The sequence below is a fragment of the Lithobates pipiens genome, unplaced genomic scaffold (assembly GCF_037356315.1).
Source record: "Lithobates pipiens isolate NorthernLeopardFrog02 unplaced genomic scaffold, aLitPip1_a1.2 Scaffold_19, whole genome shotgun sequence".
NCBI classification, from domain to species: domain Eukaryota; kingdom Metazoa; phylum Chordata; class Amphibia; order Anura; family Ranidae; genus Lithobates; species Lithobates pipiens.
This window is the reverse complement of record NW_027507764.1, coordinates 598,304,574-598,327,725: the sequence shown is the minus strand read 5'-3', so window position 1 is coordinate 598,327,725 and position 23,152 is coordinate 598,304,574. Positions and strand designations below refer to the sequence as shown.

The following is a 23,152-nucleotide window of genomic DNA, read 5'->3' as shown; positions in this document are numbered from 1 at the left end:
CTATGATAGGACCCCAGGGATAGGAATGTCCCCCCCCACATCTTCTCTATGATAGGACCTCAGGGATAGGAATGTCCCCCCCACATCTTCTCTATGATAGGACCCCAGGGATAGGAATGTCCCCCCCACATCTCCATGTTAGGACTCCAGGGATGGGAATGTCCCCTATGTTCTCCGTGTTGTGTCCCCGAGGATGGGATTGACTCTCATGTTCCCCTTGATGGGACGCCAAGGACGGGATTGACCCCTATGTTGGGTGTCTTGCAGATGGCTGTGAGTTTCGATGAGGTGGCGGTGTATTTCTCAGAGGAGGAGTGGGCGTGTCTGGAGGAGTGGCAGCGCCGGCTCTACAAAGAGGTCATGAAGGACAACGTGGAGTTGGTGATCTCAGTTGGTGAGTCGCTCTTCTTGGTGGGTTGTTTGGCACCATCATAGAGGGGCAGACAATTCACACAAGAGAGGAGAATGTTTCCTCCCTCCCGATCCCAGTACAAGAATCCTCCAAGCCGTCCATCAAGTTTTCACCAGAAATAATGGTCCATTATCTCCCAAAGAAGGATGCTGATATGTAAAGAGGACCTGTCTCTGATTGCATTCCTGGCATGTCACAGTGAGCCCCCATCTCCGTCCAGGAACTAAATGGGGACCCAAGCTGATTGTTGTCCTTGATGGTGACTTTGCATGTTGATGACCCTGGATGATGGTGCCCTGACTGATGGTGACCCTGAATTATGATGACCCTCAGTGACCTTTATCCTGGATATTGGTAACCCCAGATGGCAGCAGTGACAAATGATGATGAACCTGGCAGTGGTCCTGGATGTTGTTAAGCCTGGTTGAGAGTTCTTGTGGAGGATGGTTACCCTGAATTATGATTGTCTTGGATAAGAGTGACCCCTAATGAGGATGATCTTAGATGAGGATAACCCAGAATGATGGTGGTTTTCAAAGAGGGTGACCCCTAAAAATGGTAGTCTTGGATTTGGGTGACCCTGAATGATGGTGGTCTTGAATGAAAGGGAATCTGAATGATGTTTGTCTTGGATGAGGGTAAGCCCTGAATGATGGTGGTTTTGGATGAGGGTTACCCCGAATGATGGTTGTCTTGGATGAGGGTGACCCTGAATGACTGTTGTCTTGGATGAGGGTGACTCTGAATAATGGTAGTTTTGAATGAGGGTGATCCCAAATGATGGTGGTCTTGGATGATGGTGGCACCAAATGAGTGACCCCCAAATTATGGTGGTCTTGGATGAGGGTGAACCGAAATGATGGTGGTCTTGGAGGGTGAACCTGGAATGATGGTGGTCTTGGATGATGATGACTACGAATGATGGTGGTCTTGGAGGAGGGTGAACCAGAATGATGGTGGTCTTGGATGATGATGACTACGAATGATGGTGGTCTTGGAGGAGGGGGACTCTGAATAATGGTAGTTTTGAATGAGGGTGATCCCAAATGATGGTGGTCTTGGGTGATGGTGACCACCCCAAATGATGGTAGTCTTGGATGATGGTGGCACCAAATGAGTGACCCCCAAATTATGGTGGTCTTGGATGAGGGTGAACCGGAATGATGGTGGTCTTGGAGGAGGATGAACCGGAATGATGGTGGTCTTGGATGAGGGTGAACCGGAATGATGGTGGTCTTGGATGATGATGACTACGAATGATGGTGGTCTTGGAGGAGGGTGAACCGGAATGATGGTGGTCTTGGATGATGTCGGCCCTGAATGATGGTGGTCTTAGATGAGGGTAACCTGAAATGATGGTGGTCTTGGATGTAGGTGACCCCTAATGATGGTGATCTTGGATGAGGATGACCCTGAATGACTGTTGTCTTGGATGAGGGTGACCCTGAATGAGGGTGACCCTGAATTATGGTGGTCTTGGATGATGGTGACCCCTATTGTGGTGTAAGTAAGATTTTACATACGATGGACATGGCAGTCTGATGCTAACTTTGTGGTGGATTGGCGAGGGGGGGGGGTACTGACTTCTGTGTCTGTATGGTGGGGACCTTCTTCTCAGTAGAGTGATGTCCCCCCCTGTCTGTCTTCTCAGGTCTTCTCCTGCAGGGACTCCGGTTCCCTAAAATGGGGCCAGAAGAGACACCCCAACTGATAAAAAGAGAAAACTCTCCCCGGGAACTCCACCATGGTAAGACATATGGAGAGAGGATGGATGGAGATATTGAAGTAAAGGTGTGGGGGGAGGGGTGGATAAAAGGAAATTGGGAGTAGAGGACAGACAAGGAGAAGCCTAGATGGGTATATAGGGAGTAGATACAGGGACAATGGGAGTGGAGGACAGGTCGGGTGAGATCTGGATGGAGTTATTGGTAATGGATGGAGGATAGAGATACTGGCAATGGCTGGAAGGAGGATGGAGAGACGAGGGAAAAGATGGACAGGTTGGGTAGTAGGATTGGGGGGATGGGCGGTGATTGGAGGATGGGTGGGAAGAGATGGACAGGTTGGGTAGTGGGAGTGTCGGGGAGCAGGGGATGGGTGGTGATTGGCGGATGGTTGGGAAGAGATGGACAGGTTGGGTAGTGGGAGTGTTGGGGAGTGGGGGGGGGGGGTGGGTGGTGATTGGAGGATGGTTGGGTAGTGGGAGTGTTGGGGAGTGGGGGGGGGGATGGGTGGTGATTGGAGGATGGGTGGGAAGAGATGGACAGGTTGGGTAGTGGGAGTGTCGGGGAGTGGGGGGATGGGTGGGAAGAGATGGACGGGTTGGGTAGTGGGAGTGTTGGGGAGTGGGGGGGGGGGGTGGGTGGTGATTGGAGGATGGATGGGAAGAGATGGACAGGTTGGGTAGTGGGAGTGTTGGGGAGTGGGGGGGGGGATGGGTGGTGATTGGAGGATGGATGGGAAGAGATGGACAGGTTGGGTAGTGGGAGTGTTGGGGAGTGGGGGGATGGGTGGTGATTGGGGGATGGGTGGGAAGAGATGGACAGGTTGGGTAGTGGGAGTGTCGGGGAGCGGGGGGATGGGTGGTGATTGGAGGGATGGATGGGAAGAGATGGACAGGTTGGGTAGTGGGAGTGTTGGGGAGCGGGGGGATGGGTGGTGATTGGAGGATAGATGGGAAGAGATGGACAGGTTGGGTAGTGGGATGGTCGGGGAGCGGGGGGATGGGAGGTGAATGGAGGATGGATGGGAAGAGATGGACAGGTTGGGTAGTGGGAGTGTTGGGAAGCGGGGGGATGGGTGGTGATTGGAGGATGGATGGGAAGAGATGGACAGGTTGGGTAGTGGAAGTGTTGGGGAGCGGGGGGATGGGTGGTGATTGGAGGATGGGTGGGAAGAGATGGACGGGTTGGGTAGTGGGAGTGTTGGGGAGTGGGGGGGGGGGTGGGTGGTGATTGGAGGATGGATGGGAAGAGATGGACAGGTTGGGTAGTGGGAGTGTTGGGGAGTGGGGGGGGGGATGGGTGGTGATTGGAGGATGGGTGGGAAGAGATGGACAGGTTGGGTAGTGGGAGTGTCGGGGAGTGGGGGGATGGTGGTGATTGGAGGATGGGTGGGAAGAGATGGACGGGTTGGGTAGTGGGAGTGTTGGGGAGTGGGGGGGGGGGGGGTGGGTGGTGATTGGAGGATGGATGGGAAGAGATGGACAGGTTGGGTAGTGGGAGTGTTGGGGAGTGGGGGGGGGATGGGTGGTGATTGGAGGATGGATGGGAAGAGATGGACAGGTTGGGTAGTGGGAGTGTTGGGGAGTGGGGGGGGGATGGGTGGTGATTGGAGGATGGATGGGAAGAGATGGACGGGTTGGGTAGTGGGAGTGTTGGGGAGTGGGGGGGGGGGTGGGTGTGATTGGAGGATGGATGGGAAGAGATGGACAGGTTGGGTAGTGGGAGTGTTGGGGCAATGGGTGGTGATTGGAGGATAGATGGGAAGAGATGGACAGGTTGGGTAGTGGGAGTGTTGGGGAGCGGGGGGATGGGTGGTGATTGGAGGATAGATGGGAAGAGATGGACAGGTTGGGTAGTGGGAGTATTGGGAAGCGGGGGGATGGGTGGTGATTGGAGGATGGATGGGAAGAGATGGACAGGTTGGGTAGTGGAAGTGTTGGGGAGCGGGGGGATGGGTGGTGATTGGAGGATAGATGGGAAGAGATGGACAGGTTGGGTAGTAGGAGTGTTGGGGAGCGGGGGGATGGGAGGTGAATGGAGGATGGATGGGAAGAGATGGACAGGTTGGGTAGTGGGAGTGTTGGGAAGCGGGGGGATGGGTGGTGATTGGAGGATGGATGGGAAGAGATGGACAGGTTGGGTAGTGGAAGTGTTGGGGAGCGGGGGGATGGGTGGTGATTGGAGGATGGGTGGGAAGAGATGGACAGGTTGGGTAGTGGGAGTGTTGGGGAGCGGGGGGATGGGTGGTGATTGGAGGATGGGTGGGAAGAGATGGACAGGTTGGGTAGTGGGAGTGTTGGGGAGCGGGGGGATGGGAGGTGAATGGAGGATGGATGGGAAGAGATGGAGAGGTTGGGTAGTGGGAGTGTTGGGAAGCGGGGGGATGGGTGGTGATTGGAGGATGGATGGGAAGAGATGGACAGGTTGGGTAGTGGAAGTGTTGGGGAGCGGGGGGATGGGTGGTGATTGGAGGATGGATGGGAAGAGATGGACAGGTTGGGTAGTGGGATGGTCGGGGAGTGGGGGGATGGGTGGTGATTGGAGGATGGGTGGAAGAGATGGACAGGTTGGGTAGTGGAAGTGTCGGGGAGTGGGGGGATGGGTGGTGATTGGAGGATGGGTGGAAGAGATGGACAGGTTGGGTAGTGGAAGTGTCGGGGAGTGGGGGGATGGGTGGTGATTGGAGGATGGGTGGAAGAGATGGACAGGTTGGGTAGTGGAAGTGTCGGGGAGTGGGGGGATGGGTGGTGATTGGAGGATGGGTGGAAGAGATGGACAGGTTGGGTAGTGGGATGGTCGGGGAGTGGGGGGATGGGTGGTGATTGGAGGATGGGTGGAAGAGATGGACAGGTTGGGTAGTGGAAGTGTCGGGGAGTGGGGGGATGGGTGGTGATTGGAGGATGGGTGGAAGAGATGGACAGGTTGGGTAGTGGGAGTGTCGGGGAGCGGGGGGATGGGTGATGATTGGAGGATGGATGGGAAGAGATGGACAGGTTGGGTAGTGGGAGTGTCGGGGAGCGGGGGGATGGGTGATGATTGGAGGATGGATGGGAAGAGATGGACAGGTTGGGTAGTGGAAGTGTTGGGGAGCGGGGGGATGGGTGGTGATTGGAGGATGGATGGGAAGAGATGGACAGGTTGGGTAGTGGGAGTGTTGGGGAGCGGGGGGATGGGTGGTGATTGGAGGATGGGTGGAAGAGATGGACAGGTTGGGTAGTGGGAGTGTCGGGGAGCGGGGGGATGGGTGATGATTGGAGGATGGATGGGAAGAGATGGACAGGTTGGGTAGTGGGAGTGTCGGGGAGCGGGGGGATGGGTGATGATTGGAGGATGGATGGGAAGAGATGGACAGGTTGGGTAGTGGGAGTGTTGGGGAGTGGGGGGATGGGTGATGATTGGAGGATGGATGGGAAGAGATGGACAGGTTGGGTAGTGGAAGTGTTGGGGAGCGGGGGGATGGGTGGTGATTGGAGGATGGATGGGAAGAGATGGACAGGTTGGGTAGTGGGAGTGTTGGGGAGTGGGGGGATGGGTGATGATTGGAGGATGGATGGGAAGAGATGGACAGGTTGGGTAGTGGAAGTGTTGGGGAGTGGGGGGATGGGTGATGATTGGAGGATGGATGGGAAGAGATGGACAGGTTGGGTAGTGGAAGTGTTGGGGAGCGGGGGGATGGGTGGTGATTGGAGGATGGATGGGAAGAGATGGACAGGTTGGGTAGTGGGAGTGTTGGGGAGTGGGGGGATGGGTGATGATTGGAGGATGGATGGGAAGAGATGGACAGGTTGGGTAGTGGAAGTGTTGGGGAGCGGGGGGATGGGTGGTGATTGGAGGATGGATGGGAAGAGATGGACAGGTTGGGTAGTGGGAGTGTCGGGGAGCGGGGGGATGGGTGATGATTGGAGGATGGATGGGAAGAGATGGACAGGTTGGGTAGTGGAAGTGTTGGGGAGCGGGGGGATGGGTGGTGATTGGAGGATGGATGGGAAGAGATGGACAGGTTGGGTAGTGGAAGTGTTGGGGAGTGGGGGGATGGGTGATGATTGGAGGATGGATGGGAAGAGATGGACAGGTTGGGTAGTGGAAGTGTTGGGGAGCGGGGGGATGGGTGGTGATTGGAGGATGGATGGGAAGAGATGGACAGGTTGGGTAGTGGAAGTGTTGGGGAGCGGGGGGATGGGTGGTGATTGGAGGATGGATGGGAAGAGATGGACAGGTTGGGTAGTGGGAGTGTTGGGGAGTGGGGGGATGGGTGATGATTGGAGGATGGATGGGAAGAGATGGACAGGTTGGGTAGTGGAAGTGTTGGGGAGCGGGGGGATGGGTGGTGATTGGAGGATGGATGGGAAGAGATGGACAGGTTGGGTAGTGGGAGTGTCGGGGAGCGGGGGGATGGGTGATGATTGGAGGATGGATGGGAAGAGATGGACAGGTTGGGTAGTGGAAGTGTTGGGGAGCGGGGGGATGGGTGGTGATTGGAGGATGGATGGGAAGAGATGGACAGGTTGGGTAGTGGGAGTGTTGGGGAGTGGGGGGATGGGTGGTGATTGGAGGATGGGTGGAAGAGATGGACAGGTTGGGTAGTGGAAGTGTTGGGGAGCGGGGGGATGGGTGGTGATTGGAGGATGGATGGGAAGAGATGGACAGGTTGGGTAGTGGGAGTGTTGGGGAGTGGGGGGATGGGTGATGATTGGAGGATGGATGGGAAGAGATGGACAGGTTGGGTAGTGGAAGTGTTGGGGAGCGGGGGGATGGGTGGTGATTGGAGGATGGATGGGAAGAGATGGACAGGTTGGGTAGTGGGAGTGTCGGGGAGCGGGGGGATGGGTGATGATTGGAGGATGGATGGGAAGAGATGGACAGGTTGGGTAGTGGAAGTGTTGGGGAGCGGGGGGATGGGTGGTGATTGGAGGATGGATGGGAAGAGATGGACAGGTTGGGTAGTGGGAGTGTTGGGGAGTGGGGGGATGGGTGGTGATTGGAGGATGGGTGGAAGAGATGGACAGGTTGGGTAGTGGAAGTGTCGGGGAGTGGGGGGATGGGTGGTGATTGGGGGATGGGTGGGAAGAGATGGACAGGCCGGGTATCGGGATAATTACTGATAGTAGTATATTTCTCCCTCTGTAGGGGTCCCTGACTTGAATGTCATTATAAAGGAGGGGGAGGGGTCTCTGGTGTCTTCTTCTAGAGATGTCTGTCAGTGAAAGGGTTAATCCATCGTGTTTGTCTGGACAGAGTTATAGGGAGCATCCCCATCCTCATCCCTACCTTAATCGGTGGGCCAGTCATATGACCCCATCAACTGGCTCTGTGATTGCCCGTTGGTGAGTGTGCAGAGCCCCTCCCATTCCTCACAGCCTCAATCCTGACAGGTCAGAATGGATGGGCTGTAACCCACCTGAACCCAGAAACTCTCCTCCCGCTGCATCTTGTGCAGCATATTTAATGCCTTCTAAAGTTTAACAACCCCCAGCACTGGTGTCAGTGAGAGCAACAACAACCCCCAGCATTGGTGTCAGTGAGAGCAACAACAACCCCCAGCACTGGTGTAATTAGGCACATAAATAACCCCCAGCATTTGGTGTCATTGAACGCAATAGTAACCCCCAACAATGGTGTAAGTGCTGTTCCACTTGCCACCCCCCTTGCATTGGTGGCAGTAGCAGTGAAAGTCACCCAGTAGGGGGCAGCATTGGGGGGGAGATGGCAGTTTGGAGGGTCATATCCCAGAGCTCAGCACAGATTTCTCCTGACTGCATATCTCCACCACATAGCGTGGAGGGTACAAGGAGGGTCGGGGTTGCTGTGGCCGGTTGGGTGTCGGTGGTAATCGATGTAGCGGTGTATGTGCTGAGATCTGTGGACGGTGTCAGTGGTGTCTCCATGGTAACGGTTGTTTGTCTGCGGCAGGTACAGATATCCGGATCATCTCCCTGTTGCCGTGTGATTCCCGTCCTCGCCTCCTCCCCGGCGCCCGGATCCAGGACTTGGAGGACCGGCCGTATTCCTGCACCGACTGTCACCGCAGCTTCCTGCGCAAGTCCCACCTGACCAGCCACCAGCGCACCCACCGCGGGGAGCGGCCGTACCCCTGCGAGGTGTGCGGGAAGAGCTTCCATTACCGCCACCACCTGGTGGGCCACAAGCGCATCCACACCGGGGAGAAGTTATATTCCTGCCAATACTGCGGCATCAAATTCAACCACAAGGGGAACTACCAGACCCACACCCGCCTCCACACGGGCGAGCGCCCCTTCTGCTGCGACCGGTGCGGAAAAAGCTTCAACCGCAAGGCGGATCTCATCACGCACTGCCGCATCCACACCGGGGAGCGGCCATTCACCTGCGCCGAGTGCGACAAGAGCTTCAGCCGCAAGCAGCACCTGGTGATCCACCGCCGCCGGCACACCGGAGAGACCCCGTTCCCATGCGACCAGTGCGATCAGCGCTTTGGCCACCGCAAGGCGCTAATGAGGCACCAGGAGGTGGTTCACTCCGCGCAGAGGCCGCACAGCTGTGCCGAGTGCGGGAAGGGCTTCGCCCGCCGCTCCCACCTACTCGCTCACCAGCGGGTTCACCAAAATGGCACGGCGGACGGGAATAAACCGTTCTCCTGCGATCAGTGCCGCCGGAGCTTTGTAGCTCAGCCCCATCTGCAGGCCCATCAGAAGTCGCACAGCAGAGGGAGCGGAGAGCGGCCATTCGCCTGCGCCGACTGCGGGAAAGGGTTCAGCAGCCGGCAGTACCTGAGCCGCCACGAGAAGATTCACACCGGGGAACGCCCCTTCCGCTGCGACGTGTGCGGAGACAGCTTCATCCAGAAACCCAACCTGGAGCGCCACAAAGGGATCCACAGCGGGCAGCGCCCCTTCCCCTGCACCGTGTGCGGCGGCAGCTTCTTCCGCAAACACAACCTGGTGCGACACCAACGCATCCACACTGGAGAACGCTTACATTTCAGCTGTAAGGTGTCACAGCCGGTCACGTCTCTGCAGGGGGGGAAAGGAACCTGTCACAGGGGGGTGGGGCCGCTGGAAAATCCCTGTAAGAATGTCTGCTGTAACCGCACACGCTCCGAGCAATGAGGAGCCAGAGACACAGCGCCCGGGACAGCTGCCAGAGGAAAAGGTGGCAGCAAGAAGTCATGAGAGAGAGAGGGGGTCATGTGACACAAGGTCATGAGAGAGAGAGAGGGGTCATGTGACACAAGGTCATGAGAGAGAGAGGGGTCATGTGACACGAGGCCATGAGAGAGAGGGGGGTCATGTGACACGAGGCCATGAGAGAGAGAGGGGTCATGTGACACGAGGCCATGAGAGAGAGAGGGGTCATGTGACACGAGGTCATGAGAGAGAGAGAGGGGTCATGTGACACAAGGTCATGAGAGAGAGGGGGGTCATGTGACACAAGGTCATGAGAGAGAGAGAGGGGTCATGTGACACGAGGTCATGAGAGAGAGGGGTCATGTGACACGAGGCCATGAGAGAGAGGGGGGTCATGTGACACGAGGTCATGAGAGAGAGGGGTCATGTGACACGAGGCCATGAGAGAGAGGGGGGTCATGTGACACGAGGTCATGAGAGAGAGAGAGGGGTCATGTGACACGAGGTCATGAGAGAGGGGTCATGTGACACGAGGCCATGAGAGAGAGAGGGGTCATGTGACACGAGGCCATGAGAGAGGGGTCATGTGACACGAGGTCATGAGAGAGAGGGGTCATGTGACACGAGGTCATGAGAGAGATGGGGGTCATGTGACACGAGGTCATGAGAGAGAGGGGGGTCATGTGAAACGAGGCCATGAGAGAGAGAGAGGGGTCATGTGACACGAGGCCATGAGAGAGGGGTCATGTGACACGAGGTCATGAGAGAGATGGGGGTCATGTGACACGAGGTCATGAGAGAGAGGGGGGTCATGTGACACGAGGCCATGAGAGAGAGGGGGGTCATGTGACACGAGGTCATGAGAGAGAGGGGGGTCATGTGACACGAGGTCATGAGAGAGGGGTCATGTGACACGGGGTCATGTGACACGAGGCCATGAGAGAGAGGGGGGTCATGTGACACGAGGCCATGAGAGAGAGGGGTCATGTGACACGAGGTCATGAGAGAGATGGGGGTCATGTGACACAAGGTCATGAGAGAGAGGGGGGTCATGTGACACGAGGCCATGAGAGAGAGGGGGGTCATGTGACACGAGGTCATGAGAGAGAGGGGGGTCATGTGACATGAGGTCATGAGAGAGAGGGGTCATGTGACACGGGGTCATGAGGCCATGAGAAAGAGAGGGGTCATGTGACACAATGTCATGAGAGAGGGGTCATGTGACACGAGGCCACGAGAGAGAGAGGGGTCATGTGACACGAGGCCATGAGAGAGAGAGGGGTCATGTGACACAATGTCATGAGAGAGGGGTCATGTGACACGAGGCCATGAGAGAGAGAGGGGTCCTGTGACACGAGGCCATGAGAGAGAGAGGGGTCATGTGACACGAGGCCATGAGAGAGAGAGGGGTCATGTGACACGAGGCCATGAGAGAGAGGGGGGTCATGTGACACGAGGTCATGAGAGAGAGGGGTCATGTGACACGAGGTCATGAGAGAGAGGGGTCATGTGACACGGGGTCATGAGAGAGAGGGGTCATGTGACACGAGGTCATGAGAGAGGGGTCATGTGACACGAGGTCATGAGAGAGGGGGGTCATGTGACACGAGGTCATGAGAGAGAGGGGTCATGTGACACGAGGTCATGAGAGAGGGGTCATGTGACACGAGGTCATGAGAGAGGGGTCATGTGACACGAGGTCATGAGAGGGGGGGGTCATGTGACACGAGGTCATGAGAGAGAGGGATCATGTGACACGAGGTCATGAGAGAGAGGGGTCATGTGACACGGGGTCATGAGAGAGAGGGGTCAGGGCGGCATGGAGGGATGTGTGAGGTTAGAGGGAGCCCTGACGGGGTGTGATGTGTGCTCGGAGAAGTGTCGGGAGACCCATAAGGTGGATCTATATTATAATATGGACGGGGAGGAGAAGATGAGATGTGGGCTTGCATATGTGATGACAGTGAGGGATGGCGGGTTTGGATGAGAGATCGATGGGGGGGGGGGGTAAATAGGCCGGTTTGAGGAATATAAACGGGGGGGCGTCAGACTGGCATGTGTGATGTATGCATGCAGGTAGGTAGGTGTGACAGGACTGCACATGTGCGCTACTTGGGGGGACAAACCGGCACAGGTGACATACAGGTACATGGGAGGGGGGGGGGCACATAGACCAGTAATGGAAAAGGGGAATGATTGGCCGGCACATGTGAAGAACAGTGGGGGAGGGGAAGTGGTACGTGTTCTGTATGATCGTTCTCAGGGTTGTACATACTGTATGAATATCACTGATGGACATTCCACACGTTGAATTGCTGCGTCAGTCTCGGCACCGGCGGTGAACGCTCTGCATGTGCTCAGAACGCCGGCTCCGTGCCGCTCATGGAGGATTGTTATTATTGGTTGGATTCTGTGTAAAATAAATGGCTGAGGTCGTGTTCTGGTGTACTGCGTCTTTATTATGGGGGTCATCCACATCACACACACAAAATTGGGACAGTAGCCAATCAGAGCCAGGGAACAGGATTTAGAGGGCTAATGGCCAACTAGTCCATGGTCCAAAGAGCCCACAATCCAGGACCATATGTAGAGTCCATGGTGGTCCAAAGAGCCCACAATCCAGGACCATATGTAGAGTCCATGGTGGTCCAAAGAGCCCACAATCCAGGACCATATGTAGAGTCCATGGTGGTCCATAGAGTCCACAATCCAGGACCATATGTAGAGTCCATGGTGGTCCATAGAGTCCACAATTCAGGACCATATGTAGAGTCCATGGTGGTCCATAGAGTCCACAATCCAGGACCATATGTAGAGTCCATGGTGGTCCAAAGAGCCCACAATCCAGGACCATATGTAGAGTCCATGGTGGTCCATAGAGTCCACAATCCAGGACCATATGTAGAGTCCATGGTGGTCCATAGAGTCCACAATTCAGGACCATATGTAGAGTCCATGGTGGTCCATAGAGTCCACAATCCAGGACCATATGTAGAGTCCATGGTGGTCCAAAGAGCCCACAATCCAGGACCATATGTAGAGTCCATGGTGGTCCATAGAGTCCACAATCCAGGACCATATGTAGAGTCCATGGTGGTCCATAGAGTCCACAATTCAGGACCATATGTAGAGTCCATGGTGGTCCATAGAGTCCACAATCCAGGACCATATGTAGAGTCCATGGTGGTCCAAAGAGCCCACAATCCAGGACCATATGTAGAGTCCATGGTGGTCCATAGAGTCCACAATCCAGGACCATATGTAGAGTCCATGGTGGTCCATAGAGTCCACAATTCAGGACCATATGTAGAGTCCATGGTGGTCCATAGAGTCCACAATCCAGGACCATATGTAGAGTCCATGGTGGTCCATAGAGTCCACAATCCAGGACCATATGTAGAGTCCATGGTGGTCCAAAGAGCCCACAATCCAGGACCATATGTAGAGTCCATGGTGGTCCATAGAGTCCACAATCCAGGACCATATGTAGAGTCCATGGTGGTCCATACAGTCCACAATCCAGGACCATATGTAGAGTCCATGGTGGTCCATAGAGTCCACAATCCAGGACCATATGTAGAGTCCATGGTGGTCCATACAGTCCACAATCCAGGACCATATGTAGAATCCATGGTGGTCCATAGAGTAGTTCACAGTCCAGGACCATATGTAGAGTCCATGGTGGTCCATAGAGTCCACAGTCCAGGACCATATGTAGAGTCCATGGTGGTCCATAGAGTCCACAGTCCAGGACCATATGTAGAGTCCATGGTGGTCCATAGAGTCCACAATCCAGGACCATATGTAGAGTCCATGGTGGTCCATAGAGTCCACAATCCAGGACCATATGTAGAGTCCATGGTGGTCCATACAGTCCACAATCCAGGACCATATGTAGAGTCCATGGTGGTCCATAGAGTTCACAGTCCAGGACCATATGTAGAGTCCATGGTGGTCCATAGAGTCCACAGTCCAGGACCATATGTAGAGTCCATGGTGGTCCATAGAGTCCACAGTCCAGGACCATATGTAGAGTCCATGGTGGTCCATAGAGTCCACAATCCAGGACCATATGTAAATGACACAGTCCATGGCTATCTGCAGTCACAGTCCATGTTTATCTGTAGAGCCCACAATTCTTGACCATATGTCGAGTCTACAGTCATCCGTACAGTTCATGGTCATCCACAGTCCAAGGCCGCATGGTGGTCCACTGTCCATGGTCAGCCATAGACGTCACAGTCCAAGGCCGCCTGTGGAGTCCACAATCAGTGGTCAGGCATACAGTCCATGGCTGTCCAAAGTCCATGGTCATCCACAGAGTGTAAAGTCCAAAGCACAATCAAAGGCCATCTGTAGAGCCCACAATCCATGGCTGTCCATAGTCTACAGTCAGTCCATGGTCATCCATAAGTTCACAGTCTGAAGCCATCTGTACAGCTAACCATATGTAGAGTCCATGGTCCATGGCCATCTATACAGCCCATGGCCGTCCATAGCCACAGTCCATTGTTATCTGTAGAGTCCATGACCATACAGTGCCTTGCGAAAGTATTCACCCCCTTGAACTTTTCAACCTTTTGCCACATTTCAGGTCTTCAAACATAAAGATATAAAATGTTTATTTTGTTGTGAAGAATCACCAACAAGTGGGACACAATTGTGAAGTGGAACGAAATCTATTGGATTTTTGAAACTTTTTTAACTAATAAAAAAATGAAAAGTGGGGCGTGCAAAAGTATTCGGCCCCCTTGCGTTAATACTTTGTAGAGCCGCCTTTTGCTGCGATTACAGCTGCAAGTCGCTTGGGGTGTCTCTATCAGTTTTGCACATCGAGAGACTGAAATTCTTGCCCATTCTTCCTTGCAAAACAGCTGGAGCTCAGTGAGGTTGGATGGAGAGCGTTTGTGAACAGCAGTTTTCAGCTCTTTCCACAGATTCTCGATTGGATTCAGGTCTGGACTTTGACTTGGCCATTCTAACACCTGGATACGTTTATTTGTGAACCATTCCTTTGTAGATTTTGCTGTATGTTTGGGATCATTGTCTTGTTGGAAGATAAATCTCCGTCCCAGTTTCAGGTCTTTTGCAGACTCCAACAGGTTTTCATCCAGAATGGTCCTGTATTTGGCTGCATCCATCTTCCCCTCAATTTTAACCATCTTCCCTGTCCCTGGTGAAGAAAAGCAGGCCCAAACCATGATGCTGCCACCACCATGTGTGACAGTGGGGATGGTGTGTTGATGGTGATGAGCTGTGTTGCTTTTACGCCAAACATATCATTTTGCATTGTGGGCAAAAAGTTTGATTTTGGTTTCATCTGACCAGAGCACCTTCTTCCACATGTTTGGTGTGTCTCCCAGGTGGCTTGTGGCAAACTTTAGACGAGACTTTTTATGGATATCTTTGAGAAATGGCTTTCTTCTTGCCACTCTTCCATAACGGCCAGATTTGTGCAGTGTACGACTGATTGTTGTCCTATGGACAGACTCTCCCACCTCAGCTGTAGTCCTCTGCAGTTCATCCAGAGTGATCATGGGCCTCTTGGCTGCATCTCTGATCAGTCTTCTCCTTGTCTGAGCTGAAAGTTTAGAGGGACGGCCAGGTCTTGGTAGATTTGCAGTGGTCTGATACTCCTTCCATTTCAAAATGATGGCTTGCACAGTGCTCCTTGGGATGTTTAAAGCTTGGGAAATCTTTTTGTATCCAAATCCGGCTTTAAACTTCTCCACAACAGTATTACGGACCTGCCTGGTGTGTTCCTTGGTCTTCATGATGCTCTCTGCGCTTTCAACAGAACCCTGAGACTATCACAGAGCAGGTGCATTTATACAGAGACTTGATTACACACAGGTGGATTCTATTTATCACCATCAGTCATTTAGGACAACATTGGATCATTCAGAGATCCTCGCTGAACTTCTGGAGTGAGTTTGCTGCACTGAAAGTAAAGGGGCCGAATCATTTTGCACGCACCACTTTTCAGTTTTTTATTTGCTTAAAAAACTTTAAAATATCCAATAGATTTCGTTCCACTTCACAATTGTGTCCCACTTGTTGGTGATTCTTCACAAAAAATAAAAATGTTATATCTTTATGTTTGAAGCCTGAAATGTGGCAAAAGGTTGAAAAGTTCAAGGGGGGTGAATACTTTCGCAAGGCACTGTATGTGGAGTCCACAGTCCATGTTTGGCTATAGAGTTCACAGTCAAAAGCCATCTGTACAGACCACGCTGGTCCCGTCTCTCCTCTATAGGACTATGATGAAGGATGTAGACCCCTCTCCTGATCCTACACCTCCTCTATAAGACAATGAGAAGCTTCTCACAATGTGCAGTGGAAGCTGTAGCAAGTCAGATAGAGCCCTGCCTCAGTTCCTGGCTGGAGGACGTCCCGCATCATCTAGCTCTTTTCTCACCAGCCTGACTGTCCCTGGGCTTGCCCCTTTCATTGGATTTGGATTGATTCCATCATGGAGGCCTTAGCGACACATGTGCGTGTTACCTAGGGAAGTCTGCATATACATCCTGTCCCACCCATCAATCAACCCATGATCTGCCTGCATTGCATAGAGAAGAACAGAGAACCAGTGATGACATCAATGGGAATAAAATAATGAATGTAGTGACAATGGAAAAGATATAAGCAGATTAAACTTCAGCTTAAATGTTTTTAAAGTTTAGAAGTTCAGGTCTGTGTGGAATCTCCGTGCAATGGACGGTTCCCGACCTCCTGATAGGAATTATAGAGGTGGTCACCTTATGTCTCTGACCTCTACCAACTCCGCCCAGAATTACAGGAGACGCCATCGCTGCCCATTACATTGCCCCCCTTCCCCTGTATCTCCAGACTCCACCCACTGCTACACAAGGAAGACTGCAGAAGATGACGGTCAGGGATGCCGACGTGCTGCCATGGTAACGTGTGAGAGCAGCTGTTACCTAGCAACAGAACCTTGCAGATTAACCCAATAGAGTCAAGCACTGAGAACCACCAAGAGACGAACAGATATTGGATATTCCCAACCTTCCTACCCCAGGGGAACCCCAAAACCATTCGCAGCTCCTGGGAACCCCAACAATCATTATCAGGTCTCAGGACCCCCTACAACCATTGTCATCTCAGGACCCCCTACAACCATTGTCCACTCCCGGGAACACCTACAACCATTGTAAGCTCCTGGGAACCCAACCACAACCATTGTCAGCTGCGGGGAACCCCCCCCCCCAACCATTGTCACATCTCAGGAACGCCTACAACCGTTTTCAGGTCCCGGGAACCTGACTACAACCATTCGCAGCTCCTGGGAACCCCAACAATCATTGTCAGGTCCCAGGAACTCCCACAACCATTGTCATCTCAGGACCCCCTACAACCATTGTCAGGTCCCAGGAACTCCCACAACCATTGTCATCTCAGGACCCCCTACAACCGTTTTCAGGTCCCGGGAACCTGTTTACAGCCATTTCTAGGTCCCGGAACCCCAACAACCATTGTCAGATCTCAGGACCCCCTACAACCATTGTCAGGTCTCAGGACCCCCTACAACCATTGTCAGGTCCCAGGAACTCCCACAACCATTGTCATCTCAGGACCCCCTACAACCGTTTTCAGGTCCCGGGAACCTGTTTACAGCCATTTCTAGGTCCCGGAACCCCAACAACCATTGTCAGATCTCAGGACCCCCTACAACCATTGTCAGGTCTCAGGACCCCCTACAACCATTGTCAGGTCCCAGGAACTCCCACAACCATTGTCATCTCAGGACCCCCTACAACCGTTTTCAGGTCCCGGGAACCTGTTTACAGCCATTTCTAGGTCCCGGAACCCCAACAACCATTGTCAGATCTCAGGACCCCCTACAACCATTGTCAGGTCTCAGGACCCCCTACAACCATTGTCAGGTCCCAGGAACTCCCACAACCATTGTCATCTCAGGACCCCCTACAACCGTTTTCAGGTCCCGGGAACCTGTTTACAGCCATTTCTAGGTCCCGGAACCCCAACAACCATTGTCAGATCTCAGGACCCCCTACAACCATTGTCAGATCTCAGGACCCCCTACAACCATTGTCCGCTCCCGGGAACACCTACAACCATTGTCAGGTCCCAGGACACCCTACAACTGTTTTCAGGTCCCAGGAACCCCCATATCCATTTTCAGCTCCCAGAAACCTGTTTACAGCCATTCCTAGGTCCCGGAACCCCAACAACCATTCTCAGGTCCTGGGAACCCATCTACAAACAATCCATAAGGGAACATCTCTTGTATTGGTAATGAGAAGAATGGCCCCCCCTGTAGTCAGATAAGAAGACCATTGGGGTCATGGTGTTGGCTCTTCCAGTTGGTGTTGACCTCAGAACCATGGAGGCCCCACCATCTGATGGGAGGTCAACCATCCACAGGAAGGCCTGGACAACACTGGAGAATGGCAGCTCTATACAACGTATCGTCTTCTCTCTCATGGCTAATCAGTTATGCCGGATGGTGGCCTCTGATTGGATGAACATTTCTCAGTCATTGGAGCTCCGCCCCTTACTGGCAGCAAGGAGGAATGATGAGTGGAAAGCTCTGAGTATAACACCATCCACTGTGTGATCTGCATATAGAGATGGCAGAACCCAGCATACAGGTAGGTGTCAGCTCCTGGGGTATCCCATTCTATATTGTGTGTGTAGAGTGGCAGCTCCTGGGGTATCCCCTTCTGTATAGTGTGTGTAGAGTGTCAGCTCCTGGGGTATCCCCTTCTGTATTGTGTGTGTAGAGTGTCAGCTCCTGGGGTATCCCCTTCTATATTGTGTGTGTAGAGTGTCAGCTCCTGGGGTACCCCCTTCTGTATAGTGGGTGTAGAGTGTCAGCTCCTGGGGTATCCCCCTTTGTATTGTGTGTGTAGATTGTCAGCTCCTGGGGTATCCCCTTCTGTATAGTGTGTGTAGAGTGTCAGCTCCTGGGGTATCCCCCTTTGTATTGTGTGTGTAGATTGTCAGCTCCTGGGGTATCCCCCTCTGTATAGTGTGAGTAGAGTGTCAGCTCCTGGGGTATCCCCTTCTGTATAGTGTGTGTAGAGTGTCAGCTCCTGGGGTATCCCCCTTTGTATTGTGTGTGTAGATTGTCAGCTCCTGGGGTATCCCCCTCTGTATAGTGTGAGTAGAGTGTCAGCTCCTGGGGTATCCCCCTCTGTATAGTGGGTGTAGAGTGTCAGCTCCTGGGGTATCCCCTTCTGTATAGTGTGTGTAGAGTGTCAGCTCCTGGGGTATCCCCCTCTGTATAGTGTGAGTAGAGTGTCAGCTCCTGGGGTATCCCCTTCTGTATAGTGTGTGTAGAGTGTCAGCTCCTGGGGTATCCCCCTTTGTATTGTGTGTGTAGATTGTCAGCTCCTGGGGTATCCCCCTCTGTATAGTGTGAGTAGAGTGTCAGCTCCTGGGGTATCCCCCTCTGTATAGTGGGTGTAGAGTGTCAGCTCCTGGGGTATCCCCCTCTGTATAGTGGGTGTAGAGTGTCAGCTCCTGGGGTATCCCCCTCTGTATAGTGGGTGTAGAGTGTCAGCTCCTGGGGTATCCCCCTCTGTATAGTGGGTGTAGAGTGTCAGCTCCTGGGGTATCCCTCTCTGTATAGTGTCTGTAGAATGTCAGCTCCTGGGGTATCCACCTCTGTATAGTGTCTGTAGAGTGTCAGTTCCTGGGGTATCCCTCTGTTTAGTGTGTGTAGAGTGGCAGCTCCTGGGGTATCCCCCTCTGTATAGTGTGAGTAGAGTGTCAGCTCCTGGGGTATCCCCCTCTGTATAGTGGGTGTAGAGTGTCAGCTCCTGGGGTATCCCTCTCTGTATAGTGTCTGTAGAATGTCAGCTCCTGGGGTATCCACCTCTGTATAGTGTCTGTAGAGTGTCAGTTCCTGGGGTATCCCTCTGTTTAGTGTGTGTAGAGTGGCAGCTCCTGGGGTATCCCCCTCTGTATAGTGTGAGTAGAGTGTCAGCTCCTGGGGTATCCCCTTCTGTATTGTGTGTGTAGAGTGTCAGCTCCTGGGGTATCCCCCTCTGTATAGTGTGAGTAGAGTGTCAGCTCCTGGGGTATCCCCTTCTGTATAGTGTGTGTAGAGTGTCAGCTCCTGGGGTATCCCCTTCTATATTGTGTGTGTAGAGTGTCAGCTCCTGGGGTATCCCCCTTTGTATTGTGTGTGTAGATTGTCAGCTCCTGGGGTATCCCCCTCTGTATAGTGTGAGTAGAGTGTCAGCTCCTGGGGTATTCCCTCTGTATAGTGTCTGTAGAGTGTCAGTTCCTGGGGTATCTCCCTCTGTACGGTGTCTGTAGAGTGTCAGCTCTATTGACTCTCATGGAGGAGTGACACACCTTAGAGGATCACCAGTGACCTCTGGTCTTGTACTGAACCCCAGCTGCTGTGAGCGCCATTTAATCTGGTGAGTGTCCCCTCCCTGTTGGAATAACATTATCAGCAGTTAGGGAAGGAGGGTGACCCGTTCTTCAGGAGCACAAGGTGGGGGGGGGTCATTTATAAGGCAGCAGGGATTGGGGGATACTTGTTAATGAGGTGGGGGGATCTTCTAACATTGTGTTTCACTCTACTTCTTCTGGGGGGGGACACAATATCACCTCATCTGGGGGAGACACAGTAGCACCCCCTCGGGGGAGGGGGGTACAGTAGCACCTCCTGGGGGGGCACAGTAGCACCCTTTTCAGGGGTCACAGTACCACCTCCTCCAGGGGGACGCAATACTACCTCTTCTGGGAGGACACACAATACCACCTTCTCTGGGGGTACACAAAATACCAGCACCACCGGGGGACACAATACAACCTTCTCTGGGGGGACACAATACCATCTCCTCTAGGAGAGACACAATACCACCACCACCGGGGGGACAAAATACCACCTCCTCTGGGGGACACAATACCACCTCCTCTGAGGGAGACACCATATCACCTCCTCTAGGGGGACACACAATACCACCACCGGGGGGACAAAATACCGTCCTCCTCTGGGGGTACACAAAATACCAGCACCACCGGGGGACACAATACAACCTTCTCTGGGGGACACAATACCACCTCCTCTGAGGGAGACACCATATCACCTCCTCTAGGGGGAAACACAATACCACCACCGGGGGGACAAAATACCGTCCTCCTCTGGGGGGACACAATACCACCTCCTCTGGGGGGACACAATACCACCTCCTCTGGGGGGACACAATACCACCTCCTCTGGGGGGACACAATACCACCTCCTCTGGGGGGACACAATACCACCTCCTCTGGGGGGACACAATACCACCTCCTCTGGGAGGACACATAATACTATCTCCTCAGGAAAGCTTCCTTACAACTTCTCTTGTGGTAGGATACTTCCAGGCCAGCACCTCAGGCCTGGCCTAAGGTAGAGCTCCTCCCCGGCAGGGGTCCTTCGAGGGCCACTGACAGTCTCCTCAGCACTGCATGTCCATCTTCCACTTGACTCCTCTGGCAGCCCGACTATTTCCTATTTAAGGGCTTACTTTGTCCCCTGCCAGACCCACCACCTGGGGATTGGCGAAGCTCCCTTAAATATGTTGACCAGTCCTGCTCTCCAGCTTCAGTTTTCCAACTTTGCAGAACCGGAGGAGGCACCAGAGAGTTGCCTGTATGAGTCACCCTGCCCTGAACCCACGTAAACCCGGACCCAGATTTCATGACTGACAGCTTTCAAGTGGTTGTAAACCCTTTACAACCACTTTTTACTACAGGCAAGCCTATAGTAAGGCTTACCTGTAGCTACACTGGATATCTCTTAAACATGCGCACTTAAGCAAACTGAAGCGATGCCAGGTACGTGCCGTTGCACGAGTTACACTGCGTCATTACAGGCGCCTCCCACGCAAATGCACGGGAGTGACATTATCGTGGCTCCGGCCAATCACAGCGCCGGAGCCGTGATACCCGTAAGTAACCCGGGAAGCAATGTCGGCCGCTGGAGAGGGGAAACGAGGACCGCTGCGGTCTCAGGTAAGTAATTCATAATGAGCTAGTATGCCATGCTGTGCATACAAGCTCATTATGCCTTTGTCTTGCATGTTTTTTTGGGGGGGTTACACTTTAAGCATGAGCTAGGCATAATTTTCCCTGCACTCACACTAGTAGCAAGAAAAAGAACCGCTGCTCCAGGTGTATAGAGATAAGGCTGATTGGAGTATCTTGCAGAGTGCCGGCCTCAGTCCACCTCCATGGGAAACTTGGAAAGAAGAAAGAAATGGCGGCACATCCAGAACTTCCGATTGCCTTTTATTTTGTTTCACAAAGATAACACCAAAGACACCAAACTGTGGTCACGTAGACGACGCGTTTCACACATCCATCTTGTGCTTAATCATTACCAAACACTAGTAGCACACTAGAGGGTGCTACAAATGATGTTAACATCTATGATTCACAACAAGCCCGGTGGGAAGGCACCCAACCAGAAACACCCACAGGATACAACAGCGATGTGTAGAAGAGTAGGCTTTGGGTGTGCCGACAGCGCCTGTCTTGAGGAGTGGAATGAGGCCTGGCCGGTGCAAGCCTAAATATGGGTGTCTCCAGGAAGGATGGCATGTCCCTATCCTTTCCCTACCCGTCTAGTGCCTCTCCCTGCAGCTTATCGCTGTCCCTGTCAGACGAGTGACCTGTTCCTACGCTACCCATGTGCTAAATGTGCGCTAAGTCTGAGAGCCAGGGACTTAGATAGACTCTGGCTGAACCAAGATGGCTGCCAGAGTCACATGGGGTATCAGCATGAAACTGGATAGTTTCCCCAGTGACCCAGGCAAACCACAGAAGAACCATGTTCCTCTTGACTTACCCCTCAATGCTGCTGTAGTTGAACGCTACCTACAGTGGAGAGAATAGATTGCACATGCCTACACACCATATTACCTTCCCCCACTGCCGCAACTGAGGGAAACAATACTATCTCCTCTAGGGGGGACAAAATAACATCTCTGTTAGGGGACACCATGCCTCCTCCTCCAGGGGACACAATACCATCTCCTCTGGAGGATATAATACCATATCCTCCAGGGGACACACGACCAAATCCAGGGGACACGATGCCATCTCATCTGGAGGACACATGACCAAATCCAGGGGACACAATGCCATCTCATCTGGAGGACACAATACCAAATCCAGGGGACACAATGCCATCTCATCTGGAGGACACAATACCAAATCCAGGGGACACAATGCCATCTCATCTGGAGGACACAATACCAAATCCAGGGGACACAATGCCATCTCATCTGGAGGACACAATACCAAATCCAGGGGACACAATGCCATCTCATCTGGAGGACACAATACCAAATCCAGGGGACACAATGCCATCTCCTCTGGAGGACACAATACCAAATCCAGGGGACACAATGCCATCACCTCTGGAGGATATAATACCATATCCTCCAAGGGACACACTACCAAATCCAGGGGACACAATACCATCACCTCTGGAGGACACAATACCAAATCCAGGGGACACAATGCCATCTCCTCTGGAGGACACAATACCAAATCCAGGGGACACAATGCCATATCATCTGGAGGACACAATACCAAATCCAGGGGACACAATGCCATCTCCTCTGGAGGATATAATACCATAGCCTCCAGGGGACACACTACCAAATCCAGGGGACACAATACCATCACCTCTGGAGGACACAATACCAAATCCAGGGGAGACAATGCCATCTCCTCTGGAGGACACAATACCAAATCCAGGGGACACAATGCCATATCATCTGGAGGACACAATACCAAATCCAGGGGACACAATGCCATATCATCTGGAGGACACAATACCAAATCCAGGGGACACAATGCCATCTCCTCTGGAGGATATAATACCATATCCTCCAGGGGACACATGACCAAATCCAGGGGAC

At 53.2% G+C, this 23,152-nt stretch overlaps 2 protein-coding genes across 11 annotated transcripts in view; both read left to right on the top strand.

Moving 5' to 3' along the window:
• Positions 1 to 6: 6 nt before the first annotated feature.
• LOC143997865 (uncharacterized) lies at positions 7 to 11,677 on the top strand. Of its 10 annotated transcripts, none has more exons than XR_013277752.1 (4): positions 7 to 394; positions 2,064 to 2,159; positions 8,047 to 9,311; positions 9,413 to 11,677. XR_013277752.1 is itself a non-coding variant. In XM_077493701.1 (3 exons), exons 1-3 carry the CDS (start codon positions 136 to 138, stop codon positions 9,219 to 9,221), a joined length of 1,530 nt encoding a protein of 509 aa, XP_077349827.1. In that variant the 5' UTR covers positions 7 to 135; the 3' UTR covers positions 9,222 to 11,677. The 10 variants fall into 10 exon arrangements, 2 of the variants coding, with proteins under 2 accessions (XP_077349827.1, XP_077349828.1); XR_013277751.1 differs by having other exon boundaries at positions 8,047 to 9,478; positions 9,547 to 11,677; XR_013277756.1 differs by having other exon boundaries at positions 8,047 to 9,645; positions 9,677 to 11,677.
• A 3,799-nt stretch (positions 11,678 to 15,476) lies between these two features.
• The window catches only part of LOC143997863 (uncharacterized), a 33,162-nt gene continuing 25,486 nt past the window's right edge, over positions 15,477 to 23,152 (top strand). Inside the window, exon 1 of the mRNA XM_077493698.1 lies at positions 15,477 to 17,872. Coding sequence (XP_077349824.1) covers positions 17,852 to 17,872 — 21 coding nt within the window. The 5' untranslated portion in view covers positions 15,477 to 17,851. The remainder of the gene's footprint in view (positions 17,873 to 23,152) is intronic.

What these genes read in the sequence shown, in the direction of transcription:
- LOC143997865 (XM_077493701.1), top strand. Translation starts at nt 136, where the DNA reads ATGTTAGGACTCCAGGGATGGGAATGTCCCCTATGTTCTCCGTGTTGT. An exon ending in GGAGTTGGTGATCTCAGTTG is followed by an intron (nt 395 to 2,063) that starts GTGAGTCGCTCT and finishes CTGTCTTCTCAG; the next exon opens with GTCTTCTCCTGCAGGGACTC. An exon ending in TCCCCGGGAACTCCACCATG is followed by an intron (nt 2,160 to 8,046) that starts GTAAGACATATG and finishes TGTCTGCGGCAG; the next exon opens with GTACAGATATCCGGATCATC.